The sequence below is a fragment of the Sinohyriopsis cumingii genome, chromosome 11 (assembly GCF_028554795.1).
Source record: "Sinohyriopsis cumingii isolate HCF-2022 chromosome 11, ASM2855479v2, whole genome shotgun sequence".
Classification (NCBI taxonomy): domain Eukaryota; kingdom Metazoa; phylum Mollusca; class Bivalvia; order Unionida; family Unionidae; genus Sinohyriopsis; species Sinohyriopsis cumingii.
In genome coordinates, this window is record NC_142971.1 from 91,280,698 (window position 1) to 91,296,608 (window position 15,911).

General features: G+C 36.8%; 1 protein-coding gene across 1 annotated transcript in view; it reads left to right on the forward strand.

Moving 5' to 3' along the window:
- Positions 1 to 15,911, forward strand: part of LOC149788982 (cAMP-dependent protein kinase type II regulatory subunit-like) — a 246,554-nt gene that overhangs the window by 140,750 nt on the left and 89,893 nt on the right. The window contains exon 6 of the mRNA XM_089975138.1: positions 10,157 to 10,221. Within this exon, the coding sequence (XP_089831264.1) occupies positions 10,157 to 10,221 (65 nt within the window). The remainder of the gene's footprint in view (positions 1 to 10,156; positions 10,222 to 15,911) is intronic.

Consider the following 15,911-nt stretch of genomic DNA (forward strand, 5'->3'; position numbering starts at 1 on the left):
TCTACATTATTTAGTGTATATACATTTGAGATGGGCAGGCCATGTGACTAGGATGTCAGAAGAGTGACTACCAAAACAGATCTAGGACAAGGTGAAGGAGGAAGAGCAATCTTAGAGTGGTCAGAAAAGAACACTTAAAAATATTCCCTCAGATGATCCTTGAAACACTTTTGTATGAATGCAGAGTCTTTGGAAGATCTCACACAGGATCGTACCACCTGGTGGAGTCTTATCCATACTTTAGCTACAGAATTTTAAGAGAATTGTTGGATAATTGCAGAAGCACAAGCAGCTGTAATCTTGGAACTGCAGCACGCTTGCTATTGATCAAGCAAACGTTTGTAACATCTCCGAAGCATGCCACAGAAAGTTCAGAGCACAGATTAGCTTCATCAGCCATTCACATACTCACAGAAACCAAACCAGTTAGTGATGTTACGGTCATATTTGAACACAAAGGATGAAAAACAAAGCCATACCAAGTGTTTCATTAGTAATTGTGCTTCAGCAATAGTTCTGGTTCTTCAGTTAATATTGTTCATCATAATTAAACATGCATGAATAAAATGACACATGTCATCTTGATCATTTAAAGTTTTGGACAACAGCTTCACTTGAATGAAGAATGGATTTGAATAATTGTTAAACCTAATTTTCATGTATTATCATTTATTATTGTTTCTTTCATTGTCAGTAATACTAGTGTTTGAAGATGATGTGCTTTTTCTTTTTTCTCTCAATTTTGACTCGAGTCAGGATATAGATTTAAAGCAGTAGGTGTAAATTATAGCCACTAGATACCTTATAGATATTTGTGCATTTAAACAGCCTAAATTGAGGTACAGTTATATCTTATTATCAGATTACATATATGCCGTATATACTCGTGTAAACCTGTTTGCGTATAAGCCAATCCCACAAACTGAATGGGTATACAAAATTAAAAAGTGCATGACCCACATATAAGCTGACCCAAAAGTCAGAGACAACATCACAAGATACTCGCATTAAGTTCTAAATGCATTTATTTAGGCAAACTTATATTAGCAAAAATTACCTGTACAACTCTATTTGGGGTTGGCATGTATGATTATTACATAGCAATGGTATAACTTTGTTTGAAAAGTGATGAAATTTATTTAATTTTCTGTTTTTTTTAATGTTGTTTTTGCCTAATTCAGAATTGTGTGTAACTTGATCTGATGATGACAAGAATTGAGCCTTTGCTGTAACACTACCTCTCCCTTTTTACTCGATTATTGTTTGTTAGCAGTTTTACTGCTTTAGACTTCTTATATTAGTGCACCAGTAATTTTTTTAAATTTGCTTTGAAATTGTAAATACCTAACTCATTAAAATATTATATGACAACAATGAACAACAATAGGGTTTGATTCAACACTCTCAATTAGGCTAGTGTGTGTATTCACATAATAGCGGCACCACGTGTACATTGTAGGTTTGGACGTGCTGACTGATGTTGTTGTTGTTGTTGTTGTTGTAGGGTTTAGAGCCATTTTTCAGCATAAGATAGACTATACATGGTGGCCAGTATAAATGGTGGAGGAAAAAACCGGGAAAACCCCGGAAAGAACCACCAACCCATGAGAAGCTACTGGCAAGCTTTCGCACATGCCCACATGGGCTGAACCTGAGACTTGAACCCACGCAGACAGAGGTGCAATGGCAGGGATCCGTAATGGTGAGTTCTTTGGACCACTTGGCCACTTGGAGCCTCAAATGTGCTGAATGAAGTACATTCCAATGAATAAGTACATCCACTGGATTTTTCATCATGGGCACCACTGCATCAGACTTTAATGATAAACCCAAAATACAATAATGAAGTTTCAGAAATAATGCTTTGAAAATTATGTTAATACCATAAAAACTATGGTAATCATGCTAATATTATATAGAGTGAATGGCAATTAGACATCAAAGTATTCATATAGTTGCCCATCAAAATTCCCTCTTAACCCAAGCCAGTTTCAAGGTTTTAATGATTAACTGGCTGGTATTGCTATTGGAAGACAAAAGACAAATCTGCCAATTATATTCAAAGGCGACGCTGAAACATCCAGCTTTCCATTGTGTGGAAAATTATGATTTTGTTCAGCCAAAACACCCAGGTCAAATCATACCAAAGACTTTAAAAAAATTGTACTAATGCTTGGCGCTCGGCATTAAGCTTGCCACAGTGCTAGACATTATTATAAACTTGTCACTCTGCAGACATTGTAGCAATATGACTGAAAAATTGTTAAAGCTACGTTAAAAATCCAAATCACACTCAGCCAAAACACAAAAGTAAAATAGACTGATGATGATCTTAGTCGATCTATATTCAGAATTTTAACATTTATTATTACCATTCTTTCCTGAACACATAACAGTTATGCTGGTTATGCCTTACACAATTGAACATGTGTACCTTTTCATAAATACCTCAGTTTGTAGCATCACTTATATCATTTAAAAAGAGTAACTTCTGAGTGTGTGGATCATTGTAAATGAAACAGCTATTACCGACTAGCTGAAGTGTTGTCTGGAAGATGTATGCCTGGAGGCAAAAATCTCCTTTGAAACAAAGTAGATTACTCTTTTGTATCTGACGATATTTATATGAATACAGCTGATGCATTTATCATAAAACGCCTTGGTCAGCTATTGTTTTGAGTGTGGCTTTTTCAAAGTGTCAAAGGGGAAAAGGAATTTGGAAATTTTTATGCTCAGCTGTTGAGGGATATAAGTAATAGTTATATCGACTTGGTCAAAAAGTATATAGCTGACATTGTAAATGAATATTGCCTGGGGGGGTTATAAAGAGGACTCTCTTTATGTTTCACTTTCCTATAATGATCAAATGTTCTTTGAAATTTTTAAAATGAAAATAAGATCTGAAACTAAAGATAAATCTATCAGGAAACCAAATGAGAAACAGGACAAGTTAAAAAGAAATTGAGCAGGAAATATTAGAAATTCACATGGGATGTTTGGATTACATAGATATGGATACTCTGGAAACTTTACAGAAAAAAAAAGAATCAAAACTAGTTTATAAATTCTTTTGGAAGACTATTGGGGAGATTTATATGCAGATCAATAAATTATGGATATACTGTTGATTTTCAGATTCAAGGAGTCATCACACGTCTACCTGAAGAAGGCAAAGACAAAATCTGTTTTTAAAAATTGGAAACCTAAATATTGTCATTTCCAGTAAACTAACCTAAATATTGTCATTTCCAGTAAACTATGGACTATATTGCAAAGGTTTAGGAATAACCTCATAGCTAATGCTGTGCACTGCCTAGGTCAAGTAGGCACTACTCCCAAATTTCAATATTGAGAAATAGTGGTAAAAGTAACTGACTCAAAATTAATGCTGCAGTTGATTCATACAAGTTTGATGATGCATGGGATCCATCCACATTAATAAGTAATTTTGCTTGTAATAGGCTGAGATTGTTACCAGTATAGAGGCTGTATTTCTCATCCAAGTTTGATCAGTTTTTTTGTAAACAGGCTTAAGTCTTGAAGATCTTGGAGGAGTACAATTATGAACAAGATCCATGGATATTAGTGAGGTGATCTTTTGTCTGATTGTCTCGCTTGTTTTGTTCCAATTTAGAAGAGTGATTTCCACTCAGACTTTGATCTACATTAAATTACCAGTATCTTAGACAGGTTTGATAGTAGGTGAGATCAGAACGTATTAGGGAGATGCACTGAATATGATTGGCTTAATTGGCTTCTAGATCTAGTGACTATTTTTCATCCATGTTTCATTGCAACTTAGTAAATTCGTTTATATTGTCAAAGTTTGGACAACTTCATTTACAAGCAAGGGACTGTTCTTATTAACTCATTAACGTCCAGTGCCCCATTTAAGCATCTGGAAGCATTACCCTTCTTCTGAGCTCTGTAGCATCAAGGTCATTTACAATACACTAAAGTGAGCGGTATTACAAAAAAGTAGACAGATGTAGTTAAACAATAGTGCCAAATAATGTGGACTTTCTATCTAGTCACATTACAAAATCCAGAGGGAAAACATATTTTGAGACCGATTTTTTACACTCAAAATTTACTTCTGGTCAGAATCGGATTTTGTGTTCAGATTTTAGACTTTTTGGCCTCAGATCTAAGGCAGACTGGTCTGAACTGCATATGGACAATAGAACCTTTGCAAAAAGTGGGATAAGATGGGGATTTGGAGTAAAATGGGTCCAGGACACGAAAATGATGGGTCCAATAAGCACAAAAAAATAATTCTGCACAAGTATGAGCAAAATAGCCAGTGAAAAACAATGTTTCTAACATAACTAGGCTGCAGGCTAAATGAAGATCTCTAATGCGAGCCGATTTATTTGGATGTATTCAGTAGTAGTCCACAAAATGTGATACATACTTGCATTTCAGGGGTTAATGAGTTAAATGTGCCTTTATGTTTAAAAGAACATTTTGTTGGGTATTAATAAAATAATTAAAATGATATAAATTTGGGAGGTAGCTTACATTCAGGTGTGTTGTATTCTTATAATATTGAAAAAACGTTCTTAGTAAAATGGTCAACTGATATGTAAGCTAGGTAAAAAATATCAGGTCTGCTTAGGCCTCATGTAGATATACATTTTAAACTGTTTGGACTTGCACCTTCTTTCTTCTTCATAACTTTAGTACTTTTAATAAGCAATAACTTAGTTAAACAAATTAAACTTGTTAGGCATACTTATATTAATATTCAGATGACCTGATTAAAGTAAAAGTCACAGAGCCATGTAGGCATTCAGCAGTGACTATTTCAGTAATGGGAATCATTTTTTTAGAATAGTAGAAGGTACACACATTTATTTATGTCACTAGCAAATACAAATTATTGACAACACTATTCTCCTTCAGTAAACAAGTATACACAAGGTGATTAAACTCTTGTGGTTTGAAATCTGACAGCCCTCTCACCAATCCCATGCTGATTATTTTATCACGTCTGTCAGAAGTTGGTGGAAATGTGTGATCTCCTCCACTCCTCAGGGTTTTGGTTATTGTTATCCGGAAGACGACTATGGTGTTATTGCCTGGATTGAGTAAACAACAAAATAAAATATGGAATCGAGGGATGCAGTATCAGAGATCAGTACAGAGATATAAAATAGAATAACACGAGCCCCCATTCGTAAGATTTAATCAATTACATAACCAAATGAACAATTCACTTTCACTCAGAATTAGAGTTACAGAATTATGCAAAATTCAAATAGCCATTCTGTTATATTGAGCAAACAAATTTCATCATATGATCCAGTGACTGTTTGAACTCGCATTGCTGGTATGACAGCATAACTTGGTGCTTTCAGTCCTTTTGCAAATCACTGCTGGTAATTGGTCGGCATTTCTATATTTCTTTCTTTCTCCCTTCCTCTTACCCACTTTGGTCATCAACCTCTTGGTTGCAGACTGTGATCCTTTTCCCACTGTGCGATACAGGTGTGTATTGCTATTTTCTTTCTTTCAAAAAAAAAATATTGTACCCAACCTAAATACATGTCATGTTTCTTCATCTCATGGGATCAAACAATATTCCAATTCTCTTTTGCGTCAGATACTGTCTACCAAAAATAAACAGACCTAGCTATGGTAATTCCGCCCCTGGTACACCAAAAACCTATTATCATTTATCTTTGTCTTGTTAGTGGCTACTTACATTCTTAACTGAGAACCATGACATGTTGTTGTTGTTGTTGATGTAGGATTTAACACCATTTTTCAGCACAAGATAGGCTATACATGGTGGCCAGTATAACTGGTGGAGGAAGAACCCTGGAAAACCCAGGGAAGAACCACCGACCCACGAGAAGTTACTGGCAGGCTTCCCCACGTACCCATGCTAGTGGAGCCTTGGACTTGAACCCACGCAGACAGGTGAGATGGCAGTGTTCCGGAACAGTGAACGCTTTAGACCACTTGGCCACTTGGGGCCCCGAACCATGACATAATAAGCCCTCTCAGATACTATTATTGCCCCACTGTGGCCTTAAAGTTACCAGCTGAACTCAGACAATCGACACATTACTTGATTCTCTGTTGAAGAGAATTCACAACTTAATTAACACTCCTTGTCCTAGCTAAGCTACTTTGCTAATTAGTGATTCACTGACATAGATTTTTAGACCAAGGAAAATCAATTCTCAGTCAGTATACCTTATACAGAACATAAAATCTTTATGATAGAAATCATTTAAGACAGATAATTTACTCCTCAGTTTGTGTACGAAGAAATGCATGAAATTTTGCACTACATGATTTCTTTTATATATAAAACAACTGAATCCCAATTCATTCTAATAACAAAATATTGTATTACATTCATATAATACATGAATCATAAAGCATGCACTATTATTTCTGAACTCGAGGAAAAATTGAAGTATGAATTTAAAAGGAATAAATTCAATAATAATATCAGACTTGCATCAATGAATATACATTGCATGCAGTCTAGACTAATCTTGTGCTTTATACAATATTCATACCTCCCCATGAGGCTGAATCTCTCCCTTGTCATATCCTTGACTTTAAATTCTGACACTCATCCTGAGGACAATTTATTTGACAAGAAAAGTACTCTACTGATCTCTGACAACCCTCCTGGGCAGAAAAACTTGGACTGATTAATTCCACGAGGGAAGTTATTTTAAAACCCTAAATTCTGACTGGGAACACATACACTCTCGTTCAGCTCAGCCAATCAGGATTACTACTTTACCTGCCAAAATTCATTATCATTCCAATTGAAGTTAGAGCAATCCTCTCCAGACTGGCTTTGTTAATAAGTACATGTATTTTGGAAAATATCATTTTATGACAACTGTTTCACATTTCCCCCAAGTTCCCTGGTTCATCTCAACTCTGGACATTTTATGACTATAACGTTGTGTGTTGATCTGACCTCCACTATGGCCAACATTATGGTCATCTTGGAAATCCACTTTTACAGCTGCTTCTTAAAGATGGCTGGTCAAGTCATCATTTAATTCAGTAATTGCTAATAAGTCAGTTTTGAAGGTAAAGGGTGTTGATATTGTATATAAAATGAGAATCATTACATCAAAATTAAAACATAAAATAAAAATATTTTATACTTAAAAGATCATAGATATTTTGTGTAAAAATTTACAGATATGTTGACAGCAGCAGACCATGGCCAGCAGTAGAATGAAATCATGCAAGACATTTGTTCCATCTATCTATAATAATAGAATTTAACAATTAACCCCTGGAGGTTTTTGTCGTTTTCGTCCAAAATTTGAGTAGAAACACATTTTGAAAGCTATTTCTGAATACATTCTAAAACAACTTCCATGTGATCTTCCAATAACATACTGCCTAGTTGTGTTAGAAACATCGTTTTTCATTGACTATTTGACTCGTGCATGAGCAGAAGGGTAAAAGTTGGAGTTCTTTTTTTTTTTCTTCTTTTGTGTGTTGCTAAATGGAGCCATTATTTTTGTATGGAGACCACTCTTTATTCCAAATGCCCATCTTACCCTACTTTTTGCAAAGGCTCATCTGTCTGTTTGCAGTTCATACTGGTTTGCCTTAGATCTGAGACCAAAAAGTCTAAAACCCAGACACAAAATCAGATACCGACCATGGGTGAATTATGGGTAAAGAAAAGTCTGGTCCAAAAAATGAGGTTTTACTCTCTGTAGTTTGTAGTGCAACTAGATAATCCAGATTATTTGGTATCATTGTAGAGCTACATCTGTCTACCTTTCTATAATACCACCCACTTTAGTGTATCATGCATGACATGATGCTACAGAGCTCAGCAGTAGGCTACTACCTCCTGCCCCGTTAAATCATCACGAGGGGTTAATGTGTTAAGAGGTGCAGTTTAGTCAGCATTGTGCTAAATTAATGTGAAGGCAAGCAGGCAACTGACCTGTTAACACATCACACAACACATCTGGTCAGAAGTAATTTCCCAGAATCATAGACAAGACCACTTATTTTAAACTGCTGTTTATTATACCATCTCTGATATTCTTGAGCACCAACATAGCAAATTTGAAGACATATTTTTTTGCATGGTTGCAACAGTGGCCATTATGAAAATTTTGTTATTACTTGTCATCCTGATACATGTAGGATGGTCATTATAAATAATTTTTGATAAATAAAATTCCAGCCCAAATGAACAGATATTTTAGCATAAATGAATAATTTTAGAAAAACAAGATTAAATAGTCTTCTATTTGACCTCATGTCTCAGATAGCACAAAAAAAACCAACAATTATTACCGTTTGGTAAATGACTTTAATTTTCCTAATGTTTACAAAATAAAATAATACTTCTAATTAGACCACTCCTGTGGCCTAGTGGTTAGGGTGTCCGCCCTGGAAGCGGGAGGTCATGGGTTCGAATCCAGACTGAGTCATACCAAAGACTTTTAAAAATGGTACTAACGACTGCCTCCCTAGTTGCTCAGCATTAACTCATTAACCCCTGGCAACAAGTTTACGTGGCAGGAGGTAGTAGCCTACTGCTGAGCTCTGTAACGTCAAGGTCATGTATGATGCACTAAAATGGGTGGTATTATAGAAAGGTAGACAGATTTAGCTCTACAATGATACCAGATAATCTGGATGTTCTAGTTGCACTACAAAATACAGATAGAAAAACCTCATTTTTTTAACCTGATTTTTTTTCTTCTCACACAATATTTGCCCATGGTCGGAATTCGATTTTGTGTCTGGATTTTAGACTTTTTGGTCTCAGATCTAAGGCAGACCAGTATGAACAGATGAACCTTTGCAAAAAGTAGGATATGATGGGCATTTAGAATAAAGAGTGGTCTCGATATGAAAATGATGAGCGAGCAAAATAGCCAATGAAAAACAATGTTTCTAACAAAACTAGGCATTAGGTTATTGGAAAATCACCTGGAAGTTGATGTATTATGATGTATTCAGAAATAGCCCATAACATGCGTTTCCTACTCGCATTTCAGGCAAAAATGACAAAAACCTCCAGGGGGTAATGAGTTAAGAGGTTAGTGTTAGGTCTGGTTGGTCTGGTCTCAGGATAATGTAACTGGGCAGGACATCATGCTACATGTCTGCGGCATGATGCCCCATTGCTGGACATCAATGTAAACTGCCAAACTCAGAAGACATAATAGGGATATGACTGGAAAATTGTTAAAGCTACGTTAAAAATCTAAATCAGACAAATTTAGAATAGAAAATGTGGCAAACACAATGTCCTTGACTCAAACCAAGATAATTATCCTAATATTTAACCCATACTCATAGGAAACTATTTGCTATGTATGCACATGCTTATTGATTCTTATGCTTGGATCGCATAGTGGTGAATGTTGCAATAAATATCCCACAATTGTCAAAATTTGGTCAAAAGTATTATCAACTGTGTAAGTTAATTACACATACTTTTTTTCTTCTTAATGTATTGTAAAAGAGATAAAATGGGATAAGAATTTTTTTTAAAAAATGCCACCTTTTTTATCCCTCAGTATATAATGTGTCAATGTATAGTGAACAACAGGTCTGCTGTTCTTTATGTTTGTCTGTCCATATATGTTTTAGCATCTAAAGCATAAGTTTCAAACCGTTCTGCTTCAGGATATTTCAGCCAAACTTTTTATACATTCATCATCTGAATCAAGTTGCATGGATGTGCCTTTTCACACTTAGAATTTACTACATTCAATATTTTTATCATCATTGAATTGTAAAAGTAGTAGTATTTAAATTGGAGGTTCTGGAGTATCACAAGTAGAACTTGAGAATGCTGGACCATAGGGTACATTCATTTGGAGTCTTTACATAAATGGGGAACCAGGGGTTTGTGTCTTCTCGAGAAGACTATTTTTGTTAGTTTTAATTTGCTTTTTCTAAGAATGGAATAAAAATAGATGATAATTTCAAAGCTGAACAATAATTTCACCCTAATTGAAGTTCATTTCAACAAACCTTATGTCAGAAGGATTTAAATAATATTTTATGTATTGATTTGTTCTTTACGAATATATTAAGCTTGTATATTCATTCAGGTGAGAAGATCAAGATATCATGATGTCAGAGGTATCATTATCATACCCTAATCTCTACAACTATATACTTACAGGTAGAACCTGGTGAACATGTTATTGATCAGGGAGATGATGGAAATAATTTCTATGTCATCGACAGGTAAGTGGCTTCATAAATTGGTTGGAAGGCAGAAAGGCGACAGTATAAATAAATATAGTCACATAATGTGTACATGTTTTGACACCTGAAAAAGTTTCATGATTGTTAAATATGATTTTGCTCAAGGGTAGCAAGCATTTGCAATCTCTGAATGCAAAATATGATTTAGCTCAAGGGTAGCAAGCATTTGCAATATCAGAATGGTGGGTATTACACAGTGAACTCATTAGTAGGTTTATTTTGGTATTAACAGAAAAGGTGTTAACTGTTACAGATTTGTAGTTTAAAAAGAACTGGAAAGTAATTGGTGTATGGTTGTATGTATTTCCTCTCATTTGAGTAGCTTGTGTTAAGTTCCAGTTGATTTTATACTCAGCTTCATAATTTTTTCATTTTGGACCATGTAATCATCATCACTAACCAGAATAGCTATGCATAAGATAGTACCGGTATTAAAGGTTAAAAAAGCTGCTAGCAGCAGAGAGACTGAGCCCACCAACTATTCGTTCCAACAGAACCATCTATTGAAAACTTTTCTGATAGAAGGTCTTATTTCACAAAAATAAACCCTCTATTCAGAAAACTATGATAAATAACTTTTCTCTGCTGACCAAGAGAAGTTATTTCAACAAATATAACTCACTATAAAAATACTTCTTGACGGGGGGGACGGTCGACGAAACACTTTTGGGCTCAGTCTCTCTGCTGCATCATGTAAATATTTTAGGATTTCTGCTGTGAATTAAAAATTTAAGTTAACAATAATGGCCAACATTGGAGAAGCACATTCTGCTAGACTAGCTCGAGAGCGACTAGAAGCAATAAAAAGATTTCTTCCTGTTCGTGATAGTGTCAGAGAAAAATTACAAGCACGGCAGCAAGCACAAGTTGAATTTGCAACAGGTGCAGAACAATTATTTAAACCTGTAACAACAGCTACTGAGAAGGCTGCGGCGGTCACCAAAGAAGCTTTATTGGGAGATAAAAAGGGTATTCTTCCAGTGTTAAAACAAACTGCTGAGCAAACTGAAAAGATTGCAAAAAGAACCAAACAAACAGAAAAGATTTTACAAACGCTTCCAACTGATATAGCTGCAGCTCAACCTCCACCCACCGTTGTAGCTCAACCTCCACCCACCGCTGAAGAAAGTACTGAAGTCGCCAAAGCTGCTGCACCCAAAGCAGCAAAGGAAATTGTTGAACTAACTGCAAAATTTGATCCGGATTTTATTAAAGTCCTTAAAAGCACACCAGAAGAAAAATTACCTGAAGTGATATTAGCTGGTTTATATAGCAAAAAAAAAGTTTTAAACAAGAAATATGAGTCCACGACTAATGACAATTTTGCTAAATGGGCGTATCGTATATACTACGACAAGAAAACGGTCAAATCTAACGATTCAAAATTTTCAGCCCTTCTAAATGCAATAAAGAAACTTGACAAAAGTAGACGACAAGGACCTCCACCTCCCTATGCACCGCCATTGGAGAAGCGTCCAGATGAAAAAGGTGATGATGTTTTCGAAGATCTTGACTTATATGAAGCTACAGGTAGTGGTCTTGGTGGTCACATTACCTGTCCTGATAATATCATCAATGATGTATCACAGCTAGAAGTTCTCTTAGGAGGAAGGCATGCCGGAAATAACTCACCAGAAATAATTAATGAAGCAGCTGATATCTGTCAGCGACTATTTCGCGGCGGCATCATGGATACTCACATCTATCGGGAACTTATTGATGAGCTCATTGACGATTAGAGAAATAACAATTAAATAGCATGATAGTACACAATTCTCATTGTAGACCAGTCATGGTCAGGGTGGTAAATTCACGAGTACCTGTATACAGAATGACTTATGGAAATGGCTTTGGCGATGTTGTCAAGGGTTTATTTGCGAGAATGGCACCTAAAGCAATACCGATCGCAAAACAATTATCGATGAAAGCCATTGATGTTGTTAAAGATAAAGCTATTGGCGCTGTTGGTAGCGCTGCCGGTAAAGCATTCACGGCAATCAAGGACAGACTAGCACAACTGATACATAGAAAACCTCCGCCGGTAAAATTACCAGCCACCGCAGAAATGCCAGCAAATGTTGGCAAAGTAATAAATGAAGCCGCAAATCAAAAACTAGCGGCCTTGATGAATCAAGGGATAAATCCTGAACAAATGAATACAAGTTTGATTGTGGGAAGTGGTCTTCGTTTTAGACGATAACTTCTATAATAAAATGTTTAAACGGGAATCCGACCCAGCATTCGACATAGACGAACCGGTCCTTAAAAATGAATCAGTGCGTGATTATCAGTATTATTCTTATGACACACGAGAACCAAATAAACGAGGACGAATTGAACTTCAGGTTCAAGATACAAGTAGATATTTCCTGCCCGCTGAAGCGTTTATTGAAGTAGAAGGGGAAATTGTAAAAGCATTAGATGGTACAAACTACGCGGATGGATTTAAAGTTGGTTTTGTCAACAACGGAATCATGGCCTTGTTTGATAGTGCTATCTACATGATTGATGGAAAAAATATTGAAGCAATTCAGAAGGATGTCGATGTTGCTACAACAATAATTGGTCTAGCAAGATATTCTGATGATTATACAAGATCATCTGGTCCATCAATGATGTTTGCCAAGGATAATTCTGATCATCCCGAACCAAATTCTGTAACTATAGGTAATGTGAGAAACGCAGCTGGTACTGCGGAAACACCTGCAGTATTAAGTTTAAATGCAAATCACAATTTAGGTTTTCATACACGTAGACAAATGTTAAAAGGTAATCGTAGAAGATTTTCATGTTCCATTCCGCTGTCACTTATCTTTGGATTTTGCAGAGATGTCAGAAAGGTAATTTTCGGAGCAAAACATACAGTTGTGCTTGTTAGAAACGGCGATGACAATGATGCGCTATGGCGAGAAGCTGGTGCTGGTGCTTGTGACACTGGTAAGGTAAACATAACAATACTATCACTGTGGATGCCGGTAATGACTCCTGCAATCGCCGAAGAACAGCGACTGCTTTCTTTTATGGATCAAGGTGGTAAAATGCTGCTATCGTGGCTCACAACAACCACAGATAGTATTCAAAGTACCGTCAATGGTTTATTCACGTGGAATATAGCAACACAGCAGGGGGTTGCTGCGCCGCGACATATTTTCATTGTTTTTCAGAGTGTTGCACGATTAAATGATCAAACACATTCACATATGATATTTGATCAACTTGGTGTCACTGACGTTTCTCTGAAAATAAACGGACATCAAGAACCATCCGAGAACATAATGCTAAATTTTGATAACAACCATGTTGCACATGCATATCAACAATTGACGAAATATCTAGCGCGTGATTTAAATATCGACACTGGTTTGCAAATATCACAATTGGATTTTACATCTCATTATCCAATCTATTACTTCTCGCTGGAGCATCTTGATTTAACCAGACAGTCTGTCGTTGATATTCACTTCAGGGCTATCGTAAACAGAAATATAGTAGATATACCTAATTACAGATCCGTCGCGGTTATACTTTCCGATAAAGCAATGTTGCTTGAAGGTGCTGGCGGCCGAATGAGAGTCATCGATGCCCCAGTAGAAAACCTATAGGGTTTCCGAAAATATAACGCAATTAGATCAACATCGTATTAAATAAAATGTCATATCATCACGCTAACATCGCTCTGACCCCTGGTCAGACTAACAAACTAAAATCAAAGCAAGCATCAGCGTCAGGAATGTCAATAACACTTAAACACGGACAACTTAGTGGTGGTCAAAATAAATTATCGGTTACTCAAACACAGCTTAATCAAATCAACAAAGCCAGAACAGCAGGAAAGGTAATCAGACTTGATTTTACTGCCACAGCTGTCCGTGACATGGTTAAGTCCGGTGGAATATTTCCACTCATTCCAATACTTGCCGCAACACTAGCACCAGCAACAGCCGCAGCAGCAAAGGCAGCAGCGTTAGGTGCAGTTGGAACCGCAGCAGGAATGGCACTTAAGAAAGCGGTCGGAAAAGGATATAACAAACAAGGAGGAAATATATTAGCACCACTCCTAGCGGGACCGTTGCTTGCTGCTAGAGGAGGTCAAAAAGCACTTATCCCAATACTCAGTGCTGCTGCTGATGCAATAAGTCGGCACAACGTAGGAGGTCCACTTGGTAAGTTTGCTTCTTTGATGCAACGAATACCTAAATCATATCAGGATATAAAAAAACAGGCCGCGGTCTCAGACTCCCAGGAACTCCGGCATCATGGTATCCAAAACGGTTTTAAAAACGCTTCCGGCAAGCAACTTTGATTTACTTGATGCTGTTAAGCAATTACGTATAAAGAATTTTAGAGGTGTATTTATGCGAGATGAATTACCAGCACGACCGAATAGCACAGAAACTGGAATTATTAATCTCGACAACAAAGAAGGTCCTGGAACTCACTGGGTTGCTTACGCGATCGATCCACGTGGAATTATCTATTTTGACTCGTACGGTTTAGCACCGCCAGTTGAGTTTTTCAGGTATATTCGCAGATTTTCCAACATTCCAGTTTGGCAGTCAACGTTACCAACACAAACACTGATTGATCCTCCCATTTGTGGTCAGGAGGTTTTAAACGTTCTTGCCACGATAACAAAACACCCAAAAATTGCTCCGCACAAAGTCATGCATGAATACACCACAGATGTAATTTCCAAATTTAAACAACCCCATAACTAATAATGGTAGATATTTACAGAAGATCAAGCAGAACCAAGGAAGAAAAAAAAGATATCGATTTATCAAAGTATGCGACCTAAGATGAAATTGATAATCTTTTAACGTTAACCGGGATAGACCCAGATGAGGTTGTTATTTTTCAGGACAGGCACGGCAAACTAAAAACCAGTAACATTAGGTGGAATGACATAATTCGCAGGGTTATTGGAGCTACCACGGACAACATAGTTGTATTCACTGACAGCGGCAGAATCAGAGATTCACTGATATCAATCGCGGCGCTTCGAGATGATGCACGAAAAGCCGCAGGGGAACGTGTAGCGAAGACCGGTGATACAATGACAGGTGAACTCAGCATGAACGGAAATAGAATAACCGTTTTAAGAGATCCGGAAGGTCCCGAAGATGCCGCAAACAAACAATATGTAGACACCGTTGACGGTAAACTAACCACGTTGCGGGCAGAGTATGATGTTCACGTGGGCGCGTTTACAAGACTTCAAAGAAACTTCGCAAAAACTGATGAGGCCGTGGATAAGTTCTTTGGGGTTCCTCCGGTCATCGACATGAAACTTTCTGAAATCATACCAAATCTTACTAATAACGCCAACGACATCAACAAGATTAATACCCGGTTAGGTGTAGTCAGAACAGAAAAAAGTTTTTCAGATCAAATCACGTTGATAGAAAATAACATTAACACGATCAAACAAACACAGCAAAACATCGTAGCGGGAATTCCTGAGATCGTTAACAAAACCAGTCTGATTAAAGTCCCCACTGGAGTTACCCCGGGCATATCACCAACATCGTATTCACAGTATCATCGGGATTCGCAACATGGTCCCGACAAAATAATACTATCAAATATACAGCAACAGCCACTGGCGTGTATAGACTGTCTGTGTTTTCTGCTGCTAAATTTGAAATCTTCACAACATATCCCTGGAG